Below are 20,488 nucleotides of genomic sequence, written 5' to 3'. Positions count from 1 at the left end.
TATCAATACATCCACCCATTCCTTGTTCTCACTGTAAAACCAGCAATGTTTCCACTGGGTGAAAGCCATTATTTAATTATTTTACTTATAGACCCACTATTGAAGAGCGTGCAATTTTTAAAACCAGCAATTTGCAGTGAAGCAGCAGAAAAAAAATCTGATGATCTAAACGCAGAAAAGGAAGAAGAAAAGGCAAGGCTCGTCCTTCCTCTGATTGTTCTTAGCAAGTTCCAAAAGGAGTCGCTTGGCTGACGTCATGTCATATTATAAAATGATTGAAAAGCAGCCGAGAAAGCAGCAGACGACTCTTGTTCTAGAGGGAGACAGAACTCCAAACGTAACCAACGAACTTTAATTTTATTGTATCTAGGCGTAGAATTCGCCACCTTATCAAAAAAGGATGAACATCTCCTCGTTTTTGGTTTCTGGACTACTCCTGGCTCTCCTGTCCATAAGGACGGATGCAAAACCCCTGTTTCAATCACAGCAAGTAAGTTGATGACATTTGTTAAGATAGCTAGTCATCGGCGATCCGTATTGAGAAGCAAGCATAGTTGTGTAACCTATCGCTACACCACTAAATCGAATACAATTAGTAATTGTTAGAAATTTATCGCAACCCTTTGCTGCGTTTCAATTTTGAATATCAGAGCAATGAATATTTTTCATGTTTTGTGTTAAATCAAGTAAGAAACTTTATATTTACAAAAATAACTATCAATCAATGAATATGATACAATACGTTTTTAAAACAGGTGCATTTCTTCAGTGTGTTTATCAGTCCCTTCTGCGACTGCTATTGATCTTTATTTTGTGAATACTATTTTCACATTGCAATATAATGTGTAATATAATAAACGCAGCCCATTCGGTTTTGTTGATATTTAATGATCTCACATTTCATTGCCACTGTGCCTTTGGTGACAAATTCAGATATAAATACGATGGTCGTAAAATATCCATGCATGGTTGAAATTAATTACTAGAATAGCATTCCAATAATGTTTATAATGGTAAACAATGACATTAAGCTAATTTAAATAAATTCAGATTTAATGTACTATGACTAAAGATTTCCAATTTCCGCTTCCTTTTACAGGGTCTTAAACATTTATTAGGTGAAGAATTTTCTGAGTACCTTTCCTCAGAAGAAAGAGGTGCCCTTGCAGATGTGAATTCCAAGGTCCGATTTTTACGAGACCTCAGCTTCGACACCAGATCAAAGAGCACATGGGCTCGGCTTTTCAACGACTACAACAACCCCAGGAGATTCCGAGGAATCAACAAAAAAGGGTTGTCCAAGGGCTGTTTCGGACGCAAACTGGACAGAATAGGAGCGATGAGCGGACTCGGCTGTTAGATCTGCGACACCTAGCGACGGTAAGTGACTGTTGCAAACATTGTTCAAATTTGCTTGATTTACTTTGCTGGTAACTTCCCTTAACTCAAAAGTTTAAAAACTTTCTCTCTTCGCCGCCTATTGCGTCACATAAAATATTTACAGTTGATTTCTGCAACACTGATACAGCAGCCACAGATACACACAACCGATGCATCAATTCAGGGGAAAGAAATCCAGGCTTTTTCATATTCAATCGAGTTAAACTGTGATTGCAACAGGGAATCGTAAAGTGTTTTAGTTATATTACGACAGTTTTCGACTCTTTAGATTTTTTTAAACCAGTTTGTTGTTAACTTTCCAAAATAGAACATATAGATCACATCCGAGTTTAATTCAAAATTCAAATTTTGCGGAGTATTTTCATTCATACAGTTTGGGACACTTGGTTCTTGTGTGTAATACTCGCTCTCTGCCACACTAACGATATATTTCCATTCACAGGACACTAGGCTGCTGATGGGCTCTGAAAACTACTTGTGTGTCTTATTGTCTCCCCAAAAGTACCGTTTAATAAGAAAACGATGCCATTATCCCGGTACGACGAACCACATCACCAGCGTCTTTATTGTAAAGAAACGTGAAGAAAAGTGTTGTAGGAACTAATACAGCTGTAAATTGTCGCTACTATAAATTGTTTATTTCATTTCTGCATAAATGTATTTATGTTTAAACTATTTATATGTTTATAAAAGAGAGATATTTATAAAAGTTTATTTATGTAACAAACTGAACAGATGGTGAACTGCAGGTCAAAGAAATACAGAGTTTGTAACATTTGTCCTAATAGCTGTTACGTGTTAAATTGCATTTCACAAAAGTCTGAAAAGTCTCCTTATTTATTACAATCCGTGCAATACATAAAAATACTTGGTGGTGATAATTTCTTGTTTTGTTTTGAAGCGCTCGTTTAAATTCAGCGCGATGTTCTGAGGAGCATTTGTCTCACTTATCACACAGGCATAATCTATTTCTCTGAGATTTGTTTCTGTTTACCTTTCATTACATTCCTCTTGTCCTGAACTAAACATATCAACCGAAAACTTCGATGATCGATTATAAGCATTATCGACTATTCCTCCTTAAAAATATGTAACTATAAACTCACAGAACAGCATTTTTCGTGTGAGGATCGTCACTCACTTCCCCCCCCCCCAAACAATATTCAGTTTTTAGCACTTTTTCCAGGCAGTTTTCTGGGCTACTTACTTTACGATAAATAAATTATAATTGCAATGCTAGTTCAGCACGAACCAGGATGAAATCTGAATGATTTTTGACTATTCTAAATAAGTCTGGAGGGGAAAGTACGCTCAGATGTTCCGAAATGACGTAATTCTCTATATGCCCATCAAATTGATAGGCTATTAACAAGTTTCAATATTTTCCACTGTGGGGGGATTAACATTACTGGAACAACAAAGAAAGATGGAAGATGGAAGCTGCTTTTGGTCTGACAACGTACCTTATACCAAATCTCAAAATAGACCTTGCCTCTTTTCCCCACCAATTATATATGTGCATTTCCCCAAACTTCTAAATCCTTGAGGGTGAAGAACCAAATTTGAGAGTATTTTTTATATTATGAGCTCTTTATACTAGGTGGTTTAAGCTACTGAAACCTATTGCTGCTAAGGGCCCAAATGCCCGCATAGAATGGGAAACTTCAATTTTCTGATCTGGGTTCAAACTGGAAGGTAAAAGCTGACCAGAGATTTTTTAAAAATCACACGACTAGACAAGGATCTCCAACAGCAGATTTAAAAAGTGCATTCTAGGGAACAAAATTGCACTGGCTTGACTGCTGTATGATACAGATACTTTTTCCAGTCTTATTGTCATAATTTGGCAAAATCAGTTGCCTTGATAGCCTCAATAGAGTTTATGTCCTCATCACATTTTGTGCAATTTGCTCAATAGAATTAAATTCCTTTTTTCCAATTTGCTGCTCATTTTCTATTGTTCTGTTAGGGTATCAGACTGAACATGCATGTAACAAAAAAGAAAAGCTAAGTACAGGGTACACCTATTTTTTTATATATATGTGATCTCTGCGAGTGGAACACGAGTGCAGATTAATCCGTTTCAGAGAAAATAAATAGTTCTACTGCAAAAACACTTCTAACACTTTCTATTAGATGTGTTTTGGAACTTATATGTGCTACTTTTGGTTAACAATGTCTATGTGTATGTATAATGGAGAGCAATGCAAAAACTTAAAATTATTGTATCTGGAACAACAATTCCTCCTACTTACACAGAACTATATTACTTAATTATAGCCATAAACAACCTAGTTTCTCCATGTATATGTACAGAGATGCACAATATTTTTCCCAGGAAATTGAACTGGTTCAAGGGAAATTTTTGCAATGAAAAAGCAGTTATTCTTTATCAAGGCACTAAAATATGCACACTATCATTAAAACTAAAATTGGTTCAAAATAAATTATTGATTAATATAGCAATATTTTGTCCTGTTATAAATTGTTCTGATGACATAGACAATATTCTTACTTACTAATATGCACTCCTTACTAACCTCAATGATTGACTATCATAGCATTACAAAATAGCACTTACAAGAGATGTCATATTCATGCTGTTTAATTGTGTCTTCTATTTACCTTGAGGTAAATATCCTGCTAGTCTAACTAATGATCATTACAGATTTGAAGTATGTTTTCAGATCTAATTTAAATTATATAAAGCTAATTTGTTATTTAATACCATTGACAGAGTGTACTAGTTCTCTATAACATAATGAAATAAAACCTGATATTACGATTCAAATCACATAGTACATTAACATTTCTTTTCAAATCACATGATTCAATTGGCGGAGTTTGCCATCTGTTAGCTGTCCACCACGCACCCACTGCCAGCAACATCAAAAAAGAATCTGTGAAATTGAGAAAGCACAACAAATTTCAGCTTTATGCATAATTTCCAGTCACACTTTTTCTTGTTTCATGGTAAATTGCTTGCTGGAGAACATATAGGATGCCCACAACATCTCAGGTCAACTTGGAAGATAAAAAATATCATTCTAACTACTTTGTGCAAGTTGGATGAGGGTTGCATTTAATTACAATCAAAAATGATTCACAGAAGCAAAAACATAGATAAAATAAACAACACAATACTTGGATAAGAGAAGTGGCAATAGTACAGATCAGGCATGATCTAATTGAATGGAGCAGAAACATTGAAAGATTATCAGAGTTCCTATAATATTTTATGACATTTTATGAACATTTTAGTATAGTACATACTTGTTACAAAATTTAACATGTGCATTCCGATATTATTATTGTTGCACTTTGTTACTAAATGAAATTTAAAATAAAATATGAGAACACAAGGATGCTTTCAGTTTAGAGTACTCAACCATTAAGATAAGGGCTCTGTCCATTACGAAATCTTACTATTAAAAGTAACTTTGCTTCCCATATGGAGATCTACTATTTTGGGTCTTTAGATCGACTAAGAAGCCACTCAGTTGACATTAGCTACAGGACCTATCAATGAGCAGTGTTATATTGAGGTTTTCTCCGTGCCTTTTTTCTGATGCAACCATCTTGACAGCAATTTCCATAAGCAGATGGCATTACCTACAAACTGAGATTGACATCTTTATTTTCTGCCAAACAGCCAAAGACCACATTTAACAATGAATGGTTTTCCTGTTTCATGGTAAATTGCTTGCTGGAGAATTATAGGATGCCCACAACATCTCAGGTCAACTTGGAAGATAGAAAATATCACAGTCTAGACTACTTTGTGCAAGTTGGATGAGGGTTGCATTTATTTACAATCAAAAGTGATTCACAGAAGCAAAAACATAGATAAAATAAACAGCACAATCCTTGGATAAGAGAAGTGGCAATAGTACAGATCAGGCATGATCTAATTGAACGGAACAGGCTCAAGAGCTGAAGGCCTACTTCTGTTCCTATGTTCCACAAAGGGTTAATATATCTTTTTGTATATGCTGCTTTCAGATTCTTGGAATGGAATAGTGTCTATGGATCAATCAGATGAGTATTTTCTTGTTTCTTGGTACACAGCATGCAGTTTTGAGTTGTGTCTTTTGGGATGAGATGTTACACCCATGGAGCTGGCACATTTTCACCAGGACTCAAGAGTGGTAGCCACAACTGAGTCATTTACCTTTCTGGGCTTTCTCTGATGGAATTAAGCAAACAAAATATCAACAGTCTGTACTCCTTGGTAGGTAATATGACAATGGCCTGTAATTGTTATATTTTCTATCCTGTGTTCCAATGAGACTATCTTCACATATGGCAATGATTGAAATTACATATTAGTCTGACAAACACTGCAGCCATTAACATTTAATCATTAACCATCAAAAGAAACCCCTTATTGGCTAATTTATGAACAACTCTGCCTGGTTCTCACAGAATGTTTGCAGTCCACCATTTTCTACTTAGTGAAGAAACAGCTTCCATTTGAAACCCTAGCTAATTAAACAATACAACATCGAAGACAGAAATTATTATTGATGTCATAAGCAGCGCCATTGGGTTCAATAAAGCTTAGCATTATCTTTTCCATTCTTATATAATGACTCGTTCAAAAGCAGCCAGTAAAAAAAAAACCTCAAGGTTCAGTACGATATCTTGCAACTAAAAGCTGGTGCCCCAATTAAAACATGGATGATGTTACAATTCTCTCAGCTTTCTTTATTGGTGTTCATGGAAGATTGCAGTTTCCATAGGTGAGCATGTGTTTCTTATGAGGCAAAACTTACAATCTGAAGCATGCACTGAATGTGCACCTCAGGGTTAACAATATACTCTTGTACTACAGAGTAACTGACAAAATGTTATGAGGTGCCCACCATAACTCCTGATCTCTTTGCTAGGCAGAAAGATACCAGACTTCAGGCTAAAACTACAAATCATGAGCATGTGATTATTTCTTCAGATTAGGTGCAATGAATTATCCAATCTGATAAATGTTGCCATGAATAATAACTAACCAAAGTTACAAAGAATGCAAGAAACATTTCCTTTGAACACTTTTTATTTCATCTCAAGATCGAATGCAAATATACAAAAACATAAACAGGTTTCTGTATTTAAGTTATTCTACAGGGCAAGTTTACTGTCTTATTCCTTGTGTAAACGAACACAAAACTAATTTTTAAGCAAATCAATGACTTCCTCCTGACTAATGAAAATACGGATGATTCTGATTTTAGCATACTCAGCACATAATGGAGATTGATACTGGAATCTTACGGTCTATTTGGGTTTATTACTCACTGCCTTTATCAACGGAGGTATGGGTGAGGGATGGGGAAATACCACCAATATTTTAGTGAAAGGGAGAACTCCGAACCTTCCACGTCCCATTGCTTAAATATGTCATATATTTTAGGTAAATTGACAGACCTTTCATTTAAGCAAATTGGTCTATTCTGGTTAAAATTATAACAGGCACCAACTCACTTGGATAATGCTTTTTGTTTGGTAATCTACAAGCCAATTTTTATTAAAAGTAATTTTATTTTTGTGAAGATTGTGTTTATCAAAATGAGAGACAACAGTGCTATGAAATTAAGTATCTTTTCTCTTTGCATGTGGTGACAATATCTAGTACCTGCAGGTCAGATATTGCACAGATTAAATACAGTTTTGTGTTCCTTCTGCATTGGCTCAAATGTAACCACAGAAGACATCACAAAGAGTGATCAATCGATGGAATGGACACCCTGGCTGAATAGTGGAAGTGAAAACCCTGGACTCGATCAAAAAAAAGTAGATGCTGCAATGAGGAGAATGTAGGGTCTTTCTAGATTAATGAACTAAGATGTTTGGCCGCCTTCATCCACATTTTTCTTAGATGATTTGCAAATGGCTTCAGGAAGGTAAAATGATGTGAAACACAGTTGATAACTGTGCAGACTATACTTCTGCTTCTCCCAACATACTATTGTATGGAAAAGAGCAAGAGACACTAAACAGCTTTGTCTACCTATATTTTTGTTGAGGGGTGATGGTCAAAAATGTAGGAATATTAGCAATTTAAGTTTATGTCCATGGTATTTATTTGTGATGTATAATTTAGATTGTCTCTCAAGTCATGCCACATAAACAAACTCAGCTGTGACTTGGTCACCATCAGGAACTAACTAAGCCAATGTATCTCTTGGCTCACTCCAAGGTTATTAAAGACTGAACAGGTTGTAGTTTGATATGCAACTAATAACTCATTTTTTTATACTACTTCTATGTAGTGTAGGACAAGATGATTGTCAACTTAATTATCACAACCAGGATAATGAATCGGCTATGAAATTTCAATGCAGCATTAACTGTATTCAGCTTAACATAGCATAAAGCAGTCCAGAATTATGGAATCACAACTATAGCTGGGTTTAATTTTACATAGCATATCAGTAATATTGAATACATGCTTGACAAAGTTATTCCTTTTCAGTTTATACAGTGAAACAACAGGTAACAATTGTGCTCTTCCTGTTTAGTTTAATATTTTGGACAATGTTAATATAAAAACATTCAACCTTGTTGATAAGGCTCAACTGGTTTATCAAAATGATTCAAATATTTTTCGGTGCACTGGTTCTGACCTCGGAACACATTGTCAGTGAGTAATCTGTTTTCATCTTGTTTCTTCTGCAATCTTTTAACTTTTGACGAACACCATGCATCTACTTATATTGTCATACTATACTTATTCTGCTTCTCCTAAATTATATTATTGAATACAGAGTTCAATATAGCATTTAAACTATCACAATGCTTATTAGACTATTCACCGAACTATATTTGAACACACTCTAATAAACTTACTTACAGACTTATTACTCATTTAAACTATCTAACTTCTGAAATCTAGGGCAAAACCTCCTTTTAGTACATGATCTTATTAACATTAAAACTTTTGTTTGAGATCATCTGACATCACTTAGTTTAAAGTTTCCACTCACTTCTGCAATAAATTGAAAATTCATGCTTCATATGTTACTGTTAATTAATTTGGCTCCAAAACAGGACAAGCTCCCTCTGTTGAATACATACGCAATTGCACAATAGATTTTTAAGATTTTAGTGTTATAATAAATTCTGAAAAGAACAAACGGGATAAAATTTGCTGATCATGCCAGCTCCATAAAATGATTTTGATATGAACACAGCATTTTAAAATTGTCTTCAAAGAATACGCTATTATTCAAGTGAAATGGAACAAAATTTAAAAAATGAAAAAGACTTATGTCTATATTCAGGGAAGAACATGGTATATTCACCACTTATGGATTCCAAGCACCATCATTGGGATGGTACGTGGACTCCAGTTATAAAAAGAAACACTGTATTCACAATAATTGCTTTTAACTTGTCAAAAGTATCATTGTGAACTTCAATTCTGTAATGAAAATGGTTTTAGTGAGAGTTCTTATGATGAATATGCTGAGCCTCAGCTCAGTGTATTCACTGAAGCAGTAGTGTTATTGAAGGAAACACAAACGTGAAATTAGAATCCAGCAGTTCAGTTTTAACTGATTTTATGTATTATGTCAACTAATTGAAAGTGTAACTGTCTGATGATATCACAGATACATTTTCAAATGATCATTTATGTTTGTGTCTATCACAGGATCCTTAAAATATAGATAAACCCAGTTTCTAGCTCTAGGCGACACAGCTAACACACAAATGCAGTAAATACAAATAACAAACTAATCGTCTATTTTTTCTGTCTCAACTATGAGTTTGCTATGAAAAGGAATAGAAACCTATTAATTACATATAAATAAACTTATGCATCACTGGATTTAATAAACAGGAGAATGAAAATAGTGTTTTCTAAGGTTTTTAAAGGATACTGTTACTAACACTTTTGACACAATCAACAAAATTAATTTGGCTTGTAAGAGGTACACTGAAAACATGATGTTTGCTTCCCTCTAGTGGCTGGATAGTCCAATTTTTTTCATTGTCATATTTTAAACTGTCTTTTAGTAAGAAATTCAAAACCCCCCAGATAAAGCTGGAAATGCTCAGGTTAGGCAGCAACTGTGGAGAAACAAGTCAGTCATCAATGTTTCAGGTCTAAGACTCTTCCACAGATTTCCGGCATCTGCAATATATTTTTTTATTATGACCATAATCGTTCCACGATACATCTATTCTACAGTAGCCTAAATGCAACCACTTCTTCCACGGAAACAACCTACATTTAGAAAATACATACATCATAACATGTGAAACTGAAAAGATCATTAAGCATTCAATTCGCTCTGTCTTCCAGGTCCTGTTTCAGAACTCAATTTGGCTATTTTTAGAAACATTTTCCTATTCCAAATACTTATTCCTCCTTCTTCCTGTTGAACAAGGAATCAACCCAATCCTTCTGAATGATTTGGATCAGTATTTACTGCCGGCGTGGAACAATATTACTGCATTTAGTACAGTAATCTAACAGTTATGTATCGCTATTTTTCAATTATCCATGTAAATTTTCCAATCCCTCAATATACAGGGTTCTTTGTAATCTCAAACAGGAAGGCTATAAGTGGCTGAAAATACCCCTGTCCCAACTCACAATGGAAAGATTTCATGTGTTCGCTATTTATAGCCAAATCATATGTGTCTGTATAAAAAATACATTTATGATTTTGCTATAAAAGGCAAACAGCAGAAATCTTCCGTTACAGCCTTTATTTTGAGTCACTTGGAATGCTAAGCTGTTTTTAATAAAGAACCAAATTAATTGATGATTCTTTGGGGATCATAGTAGTTTGAAAACACTCTGCACCACCCTTAGACACCATTAAAGTCATGTAATATTGAATTGGGCAACATGAAACACAGGAAAGGTCAAGTGTTCAGATTACTTTGCACATGTCCTCCAATATAAACCAGAAAGTAATACATACAGCCCTTTATGGCTACAAAACCCAGTCTCATCTAGAGGCAAAACACAAATTTCTGTAAAGAGAATGAGAACACAAATTTCTGTAAAGAGAATGAGAACCCAGCCCATGGAAGCCATCAAACTTGCAGCAGCCACCAAGAGGAGATGCCCTGGCAGTAGCAAAATAAATATGTTCCAATCTCATTCAGTAACATTTAACTTAAAAAAGCATGCAAATTATTTCCAAACCTGATTTTGTACCTAGAAACCTTCCAGAAAGTATCCACGTGTGACTTGCTGCTTTTAGAGCTGGCTAGGATTTATAGCTTTCCATTATAAAAAACACAATGAAGATGATTGCTGTTGTGTTTATGTTGGTTTCCAAACTTCACGCATGAGAATTCATATATATTCACAGTGCAGTGAGATATGGAATTTATTTTACATATGCTATCCCATTCTGAAATAGGTTAAACCCAATTCACCATATAAAGGAAACAATTTTTTTTCTGAAAAACCAAATCACTACATTAGATAAATCTACTGAATTTCCTTCATTAATAAAGATGATTATATCCTCAAACACATTTTAAGGCAAATCTTCCTTTATATCTTCATTTCCACTACAAATAATAAGCTAATTTGTCCTGTAATTCCCAGTCCCCTATCATGAAGATTGCAATCATGTAATCTGCTGCATAGTCTTTTGCATATTACCTTGTTTCCAAACAATTACCTACAATTCCTTAATAATTGCATTACCAATCTCTTTTATTGTGCACTGTAACGTATTCTCTGACAAAGTGCCTGAGGAATATTCCTGCAGCCTCATAATCTTCAACCTTATTGAGTATTGATAAAAAAATGTATTTAAAAGGTCAACAATGTCCTTTTGCACCGCAGTAATTCTCATCTTATCCTGAAAGTATTCAGCTGAACACATCTGAAGAATCACATTATTTTTACTGATATTATAATTTGTTTCCACTTTTCTAATTTATTAATCATCTCCTTCTTGATGGCCTAACTTAATCTGTTCTGTTCTAATTTATCTTTGCAAGAATTCAGGACAATTAAAGTAATGCATTTTTCCTTAGCTCTCCTCATCCCCCAGACCATCATTTGCTCAGTTCCATATTGCTTTTGTCACTTCTCCTTGGAATTTTGTGGTATGCCCTCAATTACTAACCTCCTATTGTTGCTGCGACAGGCTCAAATGAATTTTATAACTCTTCCTCTGAGGATGTGTGTGCACTTTGCTGATGCCAAATCTTCCCTAACTAAGAACACCACACCTCCACTTCCTTACTTATTCTATCATCCTTAAGTTTTAGTTGCATTTCTATCCATCCCATTATGTCCACATTTACATTCTACGTACAGGCATTTCTTTTTAATGTATGTATATTTAAATATCCTTCATGAGCCAGCAGGTTGCAGAGAATGGACCAAAAGCCAGATGTCGTTTTTAATTTAATTGTCACCTTTCAGTCCATTCACTAATCTGGAGTACTGTCTATTAGAGAAAATGAGACGAGCCATGTCTGATGGGAGAATTGCCCCCCAAAAAAAGGGGGTAATTTTAACCTGGAAATGGAAAATAAAATCAGACCTGGTGTAAAACGGACAGCCGATCCAATCCAGTCAGTTTACTGCTAGCAGATTTGGTTAAAATGACTCCCATGGTGTCAAATACATGCCAGGCTCCAGCTTGCTTCCCACCAGCAAAAACTACAATCTCAATGCCAATTATTTCTCTATTCAAAGGTTAAAGTGGGACAGAATGATTAGAGACTTGAATCGCTGACAATTTAAAATGCAGGGCGTTAAATTGGGCCGTGTAGTGCCCATTGTTTTGGCGCTACACGGCCTGTTTGACATCCAAGATGGCGTCTTGGATGTGCACGCATGTTTCCAGCGTGACGTGCGCCAAACGTCATCTTGGTATAGGAGTTAGCGCATGCGCAAATACCGAACGCTGGAAGCATGTAAAATAGGGAGAAATTGCGTGCAGTGTGCAACGCTGATTTAAAGTGATAGACACCATTTTGGACCTTAATGCTCAACTCAACGCACAGTCTTAACCCCATCTGAACGTGTCTTACAGTGCCTGAAGGACCCCACAAAAACACTATTTAAAGGGGCCATGCAGGTGTTGCAGATTAGTTGCTGGATTATTGCTTCTGGCTGCTGGAGGAGTAGGAAGTGATTTTTGAAGCTCCCTATTCTTACTGAGAGTTCCTAGACTACTTTTGAAAGTGCTTTGGCAGGTACTGCCTTACGGGTCGGAAAGTTACAACCGTGGTTGAACAACATTCCTGCCAACCGTGGGTGGTCTGCTACGGATCCTGCTGGGCATTGAGCACGACTGGGGGCATGCAGAGAGGCCACGCAGGGCAGGTCAAGCTGCAAGGAGATGGAGGATGAGGAGGCGCAGGGAATTGAGCAGGAGGCCCTACCCATTGAGGGCCTTCCGGGATCAATTCTCTTACCTCAACACGACCGAGGATGATTGCATCCGACACCTGAGGTTCACCAAGGAAGCTGTGACCGAGATCTGTCAACTGGTGCGGCCACAACTGCAGCCTCAGAGCAGGGCAAGGTCAGTATTGCCTGTGGCTGTGAAGGTCACTGTGGTGCTGAATTTCTACGGCTCAGGAGCATTTCAGGCCTCTGCTGGCGACATGTGCAACATCTCGCAGTATGCAGTGCACCGCTGCATAAGGTCACAGATGCACTATACCAGATGAGGAACAGGTTCATCACTGTCCCTCTGCACAGAGGCAAGCAGAACGAGCGAGCACGGGGGTTTGCCCGCATTGCTGGCTTCCCCATGGTGCAGGGTACCATTGACTGCATGCATATTGCCCTGCGTGCCCCGCACATCAACTTAGCCATTTTTGTCCACCAAAAGGGCTTCCACTCCCTCAACGTGCAGCTGATGTGCGCCCATACTCGTCGAATCAAGGAGGTCGATGCCCGTTACCCTGGGAGCAGTCATGGCGTCTTCGTCATGCGGCAGTCCAACGTGCCAGCTATCTTTCACTTGACTCGGCAAGTCAAAGACTGGCTACTGGGCGACAAGGGCTATCCTCTCACGCCGTGGCTCATGACACCGGTCATGAACCCACGCACACGTGCACAGCAGGCCTATAATGAGAGCTATGCTGCCACACGCAACATCGTGGAGCACACCATAAACCTCCTCAAACAATGCTTCTGCTGCCTGGACCAGTCTGGAGGAGCCCTGCAGTACTCCCGAGCGAGTGGGCAGATTTGTGGTGGTATGCTGCATGCTGCACAGCCTCGCCATTATGAGGGACCAGCCTTTGCCACCAATGATTGGAGAAGACCCTGAGCCAGAGGTGGAGGAGGAGGAGGCTGAGGAGGAAGACGGAGAGGGGCAGGAGGAGGAAGAGGCTGGAGGAGGGGGTGGAGCTGGAAGAGGTAATGGAGGAAGACGCAAGGGTGCAACAGGAACCACACGCCTTGTCTGCAAGGGCTCAGCGTGCCCGCCTGATCCGTGCCTGCTATCAATAATTTGAAATACATCCCCCAACTCACCAACAGTCCGACACTCCCCACCTTTCTGCTCCCACAAGACAATCAAATCGCCCTTCATCTGATTAAACTTTGGTGTCCCTCTCAGTTCATTGCATAAATAAAAACCACCATCAAATGCAAAATCAAAGTCTCATTTATCATTGAATAAATGAAATTATGCAAACATAACAGAACTATTCACCCTTGTGCATTCCCTTAGTGCCTTTTGTTCGAGTGCCTTTACCTATCCTGGTGCTCCTACGAGGTGCTTCCCTAATGGCTGGAGCATGAGTGGTGGGAGGCTGCTGGCTTTCAATGGAGGAGCGTACAGATGGCCTTGGAGGATGACCTCGAGCAGCTCTGGGCCGGGAGGGCCCGACTTCAGACTGCACCATCGCAGCATGGGCTGCAGCAGTCTTACCTGGCTGGCCAATAGGCAACAACAGGGGCACTGGCAGAGTGGCAGGCGTGGGAGCAGGAAGGCTGTCATCCTGAGATAGGACAGCAGGTCCGACTGCCATGGCGCCACTGCCACTCGCACGGGGCGGCACCTCAGCAATCCTGGTGATCAGCTGGAGAACGGAATAGCTGGAGTGCTGTGACACCCTGGAAGCCCCGTTCCACAGTGGTCCCCAGAGCCACGATAGCAGCAGTCTGAGCTGCAAATGCAGCAGTCAGACCTTGGATGGCAGATGTTTGTGCTGCAATGAAAGCTGTGACATCAGTCATCAGACGCTGCATCATGGTGGGTACCACAGGTGCACTGATAGGGGTGACCACCTGTTCCATGTTGGAAAGGATGGGCTCCAAGCTCTGCGCAAAGCCCTGTGCCAAGTTGGAGCTGGACTCCTCCATGCCCCTTATCATTGTGCGCAGGCTTTCTGGAAGGTTTTCCAGTGCCTCAAGCATTTGGTGGTGTACGCCCATCAGCTGTCTTCTGTAGCCTGACCCATCAAAGTCCTCGTTTGACTCCTCTGCAGCAGAACTAGTGAGCGACCTCACCCTCCGGCGAGCTGGCACCTGTGGTATCCGTTGCTCCTGTCCCGGCTCCTACGGACTTGTGCCCAGTGTCTCACGTGCAGATCGCTCCTCTAACCTAGCCTCTAAAGGATGCACAGTGTCAGTCTCTGAGCTGGTGGAAGCAAATGTCAGATCGAGTGACGGTGTGGCTTCACTGTCCTCCTCCTCAGACGGTGCCGCCACGTGCTCTTGGGTATCTGTAATGACAAAGGGGAACAGGTTGAGTTGTGGAGTGGGGAGAAAAGCAAGTAAGAGGTGTGTGCTGACAGCATGTGAGTCAGAAAAGATTATGGGAGGAGGGAGATGTGGAAAAGGAGAAGGAGTATTAGATATGCAGAGACCCCCTTCATCGGGACCTCCAGCACGGCATGACGTGACAGCTGCAGCGACAGCCCGTTTAATGATCTGGAGCACTGTCTCCTCTCGGCGGGGGGGGGCGAGGACGTGTAAGCATGCCCATCCACCCTAAGGTCCCTCCTGCTGCTGGCTGTTATGCGCCACCTTCTCCTGCAAGACAGAGGACAGTGTGTCAGAGTGTCCTGTGAGTGGTGGTTGTGTGGCCTGCAAGTATGGTAGTGGGTGCGGGTGAGATTCAGCATGCCGAGTGCAGCATTGTGTATGGTGGGCAGTGTTTGTTGGTGGGTGACGGGGGGTGTCGTGCATGGAACAGTGATGCAGTTGGTAGGATGTGCCACTTGACATTTGCATTCACTCACTTTGACCACTCGTGTCAAATCATTGAACTTCTTTCGGCACTGTGTGCATGGTGCAATGTTCCTGGAGTTTACTTTCTGCGCCACAGCCTGCGGAGCTGCAGTCTGGAGGGTCTCTGGCCAGCTGCAGGTACATGTTGGCCCTCCTTTCATCCACGCCTTCCACCAGGGCCTCCAGAGCATCATCAGAGAAGCATGGAGCCCCCTCTCGTGCCGTCCAGCTATCCTCGTGGCCATCTTTCCCGCCTGTAAGTGAGCTGTGCACCTGCACCTTTAAGAGGTGCACGTCCCATATCCAACTTCCTCATTCTCCGTACAGCCTCTCAGCAACGCGGGTTGCGCTGGCTGCATGAAGATATCATGATAATTAGCAGGCAGCACGAAGTTCACGTACTGCTGCGTAGGGTCCATCGGCTACGGGATACCAGTGCATCGTGCTACCTCGGTCCGAAACGGACCCTGATCCAATTTCTCCCCCCACAATCTCAAACTTCTCACCAGATTTATAAATTAGTTTTTGATTTCCAATGGATAAATGTAATCACATTGATGGGTTATAATGCAGATTACCCATCCATAAAGTTATGCAACTACCACATCTGTGTTCTTAAATAAAATTTGCATCTAATTATATTTCTCCATTTTTTGTGGTTACCAATTGTGCTTTGAAAGTTAATTGTCAAACTAAAATGTTGAAATTTTTAGCTTTAATGCTAAAGACACCATTAATCGCATCAAAGAACCCCAGTACTGTTTTCATCTCTTCACAATGTGCTTTTGAGCAATCACATTTGAAGTCTGTTGACTCTTTTTAAGTGCATCAATTTGAGATTATTGTACATAAGATTTATGGAGCAAAGGATTTGTTCAGTTAAGTACCTTGATAAAATGCAAGTCATTAGTTTTCTATTTAAATTTCTTTAGAATCTGCTAATTGTGGAGATTGCTTTTAAAGTAACTTCATTTGAGATTAACTTTTGTGGTACCATGTGTGCCTACAGGCTTACTATTTTGGCTTTTGCAGGGAACAGTGAACAAATGTGAACATAAAGCATTTTTGCATGCATATTACTTCAGAAGTCAGTTTGTAACTAGTACCTTTTAATAGGAAAGGATGATTCAGTAGTCATTCAGTTTTCTGCTATAAAACTTGTGTATTACAAAAAAAACATTTTCAAATGCACAGGAAAAGTTGTTTAAATCTTTTTCAACGTGTAATTTATGAAAACCGTTGCACAGTCCATTATATCTTCATTTCTTCTCAATTTCCTTATGAGCATTGGAGTAATCCTGCCCACACACTGTTCTAATGACGGCTAGATGATAAACTCTTGGCTTTTGACAATTTCTTTGTAGATGGACGTTGTTCAACAAGCTGTGGAGTATCACGATCCATGGGATGCTGATCAGGATCTTGTGCTGAGGTAGAAGCTGTTGCCTTCAATGTCTTCTTTATGTTCGCCACCTGAAAAATAAAAATCGCAATGACCAAAATTCATGTTATTCTTGTAGCAGAACAAAGAACCATGACGCACAGGAGAGCATTAAAGCCACTTAAGGTTTTTTTTTTAAAAAGCTAATTTAGCACCTTACCCCTGTGCACCTATTGCCTAATATTACTTATTAAAACCAAATAAGCTGTGCATCATCAGCTAGATAATTATATTTATGAATGTTTATCTATTTAAGCCTCAGGCCTCTATGTGCTTGTTCCATCTTTCAGCTAATGTCATCCTCATGCACCCCAGCTATCCCTCCCCTTTGTTGTATTACTATATTCCAAGTTAAGCCCACAAAGTCTAACAGTAATAAACTATGATGGTATTAATACCATGAAGTGTCTACATTAGAAAGAAAAGATGATCACATGTAAGTTTTCTCCTGGTCCTATTTTGCACCAGCCAATTCTAAAAGACAATGGATATTTAGGACTTTCGTTGGATACAATCAGACTTGTAAACCTTTTGAGTTCCACACAACCTGTAGAAACATAGAAAATAGGAGCAAGAGTGGGCCCTTCGGGCTGCTCCGCCATTCAAAATGATCATGGCTGATCGTCTAACTCGGTACCCTATTCCCGCTTTTTATTTCCCGCCTTGATCCCTTTAGTATTAAGAAATATATCTATCTCCTTCTTGAATACATCTAATGACTTGGCCTCCACTGCCTTCTGTGGTAGAGAATTCCACAGGTTCACCATCCGCAGTGAAGGAATTTCTCCTCATCTCTGTTCGAAATGGCATACCCCGTATCCTGAGACTGTGACCCCTGGTTCTGAACTCCCCAGCCATTGGGAACATCCTCCCTGCATCTAGTCTGACTAGTTCTGTTAGAATTTTATATGTTTCGATGAGATCACCTCTCATTCTTCTAAACTCTAGTGAATATAGGCCTAGTCAACCCAATCTCTCCTCATACGTCATTCCTGCCATCCCAGGAATCAGTCTGGTAAACCTTTGTTGCACTCCCTCCATGGCAAGGACATCCTTCCTCATAAGGAGACCAAAGCTGCACATAAAATCAGTGCTTGTGCTCCAGCTATTCACAATATATATCAATGATTTGGCTGAGGGAACTAAATGTAACATTTCCAAGTTTGCAGGCGGCACAAAGCTGAGGTGGAATGAGAGCTGTGAGGAGGATGCAAAGAGGCTCCAATGTGATTTAGACAAGTTGGGTGAGTGGGCAAGAACATGGCAGATGCAGTATGACGTGGATAAATGACCACCAGATGTGGTCTCACCAAGGCCCTGTATAAATGCAGTAAGACATCCTTGCTGCTGTACTCAAATCCTCTTGCAATGAGTGCCGACATACCATTCGCCTTCCTAACTGCTTGCTGCATCTGAATGTTCGCTTTCAGTGACTGGTGTACAAGGACACCCAGGTCTCGTTGCACCTCCCCTTTTCCCAATCTATCACCATTCAGATAATAATCTGCCTTTCTGTTTTTACAACCAAAGTAGATAACCTCTCATTTATCTACATCATACTGCATCTGCCATGTTCTTGCCCACTCACCCAACTTGTCTAAATCACATTGGAGCCTCTTTGCATCCTCCTCACAGCTCACATTCCACCCCAGCTTTGTGTCGTCTGCAAACTTGGAAATGTTACATTTAGTTCCCTCATCCAAATCATTGATATATATTGTGAATAGCTGGGGCCCAAGCACTGATCCCTGTGGCACCCCACTAGTCACTGCCTGCCACCCAGAAAAAGACCCGTTTATTCCTACTCTCTGTTTCCTGTCTGTCAACCAATTCTCAATCCATGCCAGTATATTGCCCCCAATCCCAGGTGCTTTAATTTTGCACACTAACCTCTTGTGTGGGACCTTATCAAAAGCCTTCTGAAAATCCAAATACACCACATCCACTGGTTCTCCCCTATCTATTCTACTAGTTACATCCTCAAAAAACTCCAGTAGATTTGTTAAGCATGGTTTCCCTTTCATAAACCCATGCTGACTTTGTCCAATCCCGTTAATGCCCTCCAAGTGTTCTGTTATCACATCTTTTATAATAGACTCTAGCATTTTCCCCACAGAGTCTATAGAATTTTGGAAGATCCACTATTTCCAGGACCACTTCCTTTAGTACTCTGCAATGTAGATTATCAGGCCCTGGGGATTTGTCAGCCTTTAGTCCCATTAGTTTCCCTAGCACTATTTTTTTTTTTACTAATACTGGTTTCCTTCAGTTCCTCCCTCTCACTAGACCCTTGGTTCCCTAACATTTCTGGCAGGTTATTTGTGTCCTCCTTTGTGAAGACAGAACCCAAGTATGTGTTTAATTGTTCTGCCATTTCTTTGTTCCCCATTATAATTTCTCCCATTTCTGACTGTAAGAGACCTACATTTGTCTTCACTAATCTTTTTCTCTTGACATATTTATAGAAGCTTTTACAGTCAGTTTTTATGTTCCCTGCTAGGTTACTCTCATACTCTATTTTTCCCCCTCTTAATCAATCTCTTTGTCCTCCTTTGCTGAATTCTGAACTGCTCCCAATCCTCAGGCTTGCTGCTTTTTCTGGCAATTTTATATGTCTCCTCTTTGGATCTAATACTACCCCTAATTTCTTTTGTAAGCCACGGTTGAGCCACCTTTCCCATTTTATTTTTGTGCCAGACAGGAATGAATAATTGTTCTAATTCCTGCGCACTTTCTTTAAATATTAGCCATTGCCTATCCACCGTCATCCCTTTCAGTAAAGTTCCCCAATCTTTTCCTAGCCAACTCGCACCTCATACTTTCGTAATTTCCTTTATTTAGATTCAGGACCCTAGTTTCGGATTCAATAACTTCACTCTCCATCTTAATGAGGAATTCTATCATGTTATGGTCGCTCTTCCCTAAGGGACCCCACACAACAAGATTGTTAATTAATCCTTTCTCATTGCACAATACCCAGTCTAGGATCGCCTGTTCTCTAGTTGGCTCCTCAACATATTGGTCTAGAAAACCATCACGTACACCTTCCAGGAATTCCTCCCCCACAGTATTATTGCTAATTTGGTTTGACCAATCTATACGTAGATTAAAGTCACCCATGATTATAGTTGTACCCTTCTTGCATGGGTCTCCAATTTCCTGTTTAATGCCCTCCGCTACATCTTCACTACTGTTTGGGGGCCTAAAGACAACCCCCACCAACGTTTTCTGCCCCTTGGTGTTTCTTAGCTCCACCCATACAGATTCCACATTGTGATTTTCCGAGCCAATATCCTTCCTCACTATTGCATTGATTTTCTCCTTTACTAACAACGCTACCCCACCTCCTTTCCCTTTTTGCCTGTCCTTCCTAAATATTGAATACCTCTGGATGTTCAGTTCCCATCCTTGGTCACCCTGCAGCCATGTCTCCGTAATTGCAACTATATCATAACCGTTAATATCTATGC

The 20,488-nt window shown here is 39.7% G+C and overlaps 2 protein-coding genes across 4 annotated transcripts in view; one reads left to right on the top strand and one right to left on the bottom strand.

The window, feature by feature from the left end:
• Positions 1 to 285: 285 nt before the first annotated feature.
• Positions 286 to 4,192, top strand: LOC137331048 (C-type natriuretic peptide 2-like). The gene is made up of 3 exons (XM_067994641.1): positions 286 to 490; positions 1,100 to 1,380; positions 1,844 to 4,192. The coding sequence occupies exons 1-2, from the start codon at positions 401 to 403 to the stop codon at positions 1,358 to 1,360; spliced, it is 351 nt and encodes a 116-aa protein (XP_067850742.1). The 5' UTR covers positions 286 to 400; the 3' UTR covers positions 1,361 to 1,380; positions 1,844 to 4,192.
• A 12,473-nt stretch (positions 4,193 to 16,665) lies between these two features.
• Positions 16,666 to 20,488, bottom strand: part of cops7a (COP9 constitutive photomorphogenic homolog subunit 7A) — a 33,264-nt gene continuing 29,441 nt past the window's right edge. For all 3 annotated transcript variants that reach the window (XM_067994638.1, XM_067994639.1, XM_067994640.1), the window contains one exon: positions 16,666 to 17,050. In XM_067994638.1, the coding sequence (XP_067850739.1) occupies positions 16,892 to 17,050 (159 nt within the window). In that variant the 3' untranslated portion in view covers positions 16,666 to 16,891. The remainder of the gene's footprint in view (positions 17,051 to 20,488) is intronic.

The sequence above is a fragment of the Heptranchias perlo genome, chromosome 13 (assembly GCF_035084215.1).
Source record: "Heptranchias perlo isolate sHepPer1 chromosome 13, sHepPer1.hap1, whole genome shotgun sequence".
Taxonomy (NCBI): domain Eukaryota; kingdom Metazoa; phylum Chordata; class Chondrichthyes; order Hexanchiformes; family Hexanchidae; genus Heptranchias; species Heptranchias perlo.
Note: the sequence above shows the minus strand (reverse complement) of the source record. Positions and strands in the feature narration are given on the sequence as shown.

Coding starts and splice junctions, on each gene's coding strand:
- LOC137331048 (XM_067994641.1), top strand. CDS start 401: ATGAACATCTCCTCGTTTTTGGTTTCTGGACTACTCCTGGCTCTCCTG. Junction 491..1,099: donor CCCTGTTTCAATCACAGCAA/GTAAGTTGATGA, acceptor TTCCTTTTACAG/GGTCTTAAACATTTATTAGG.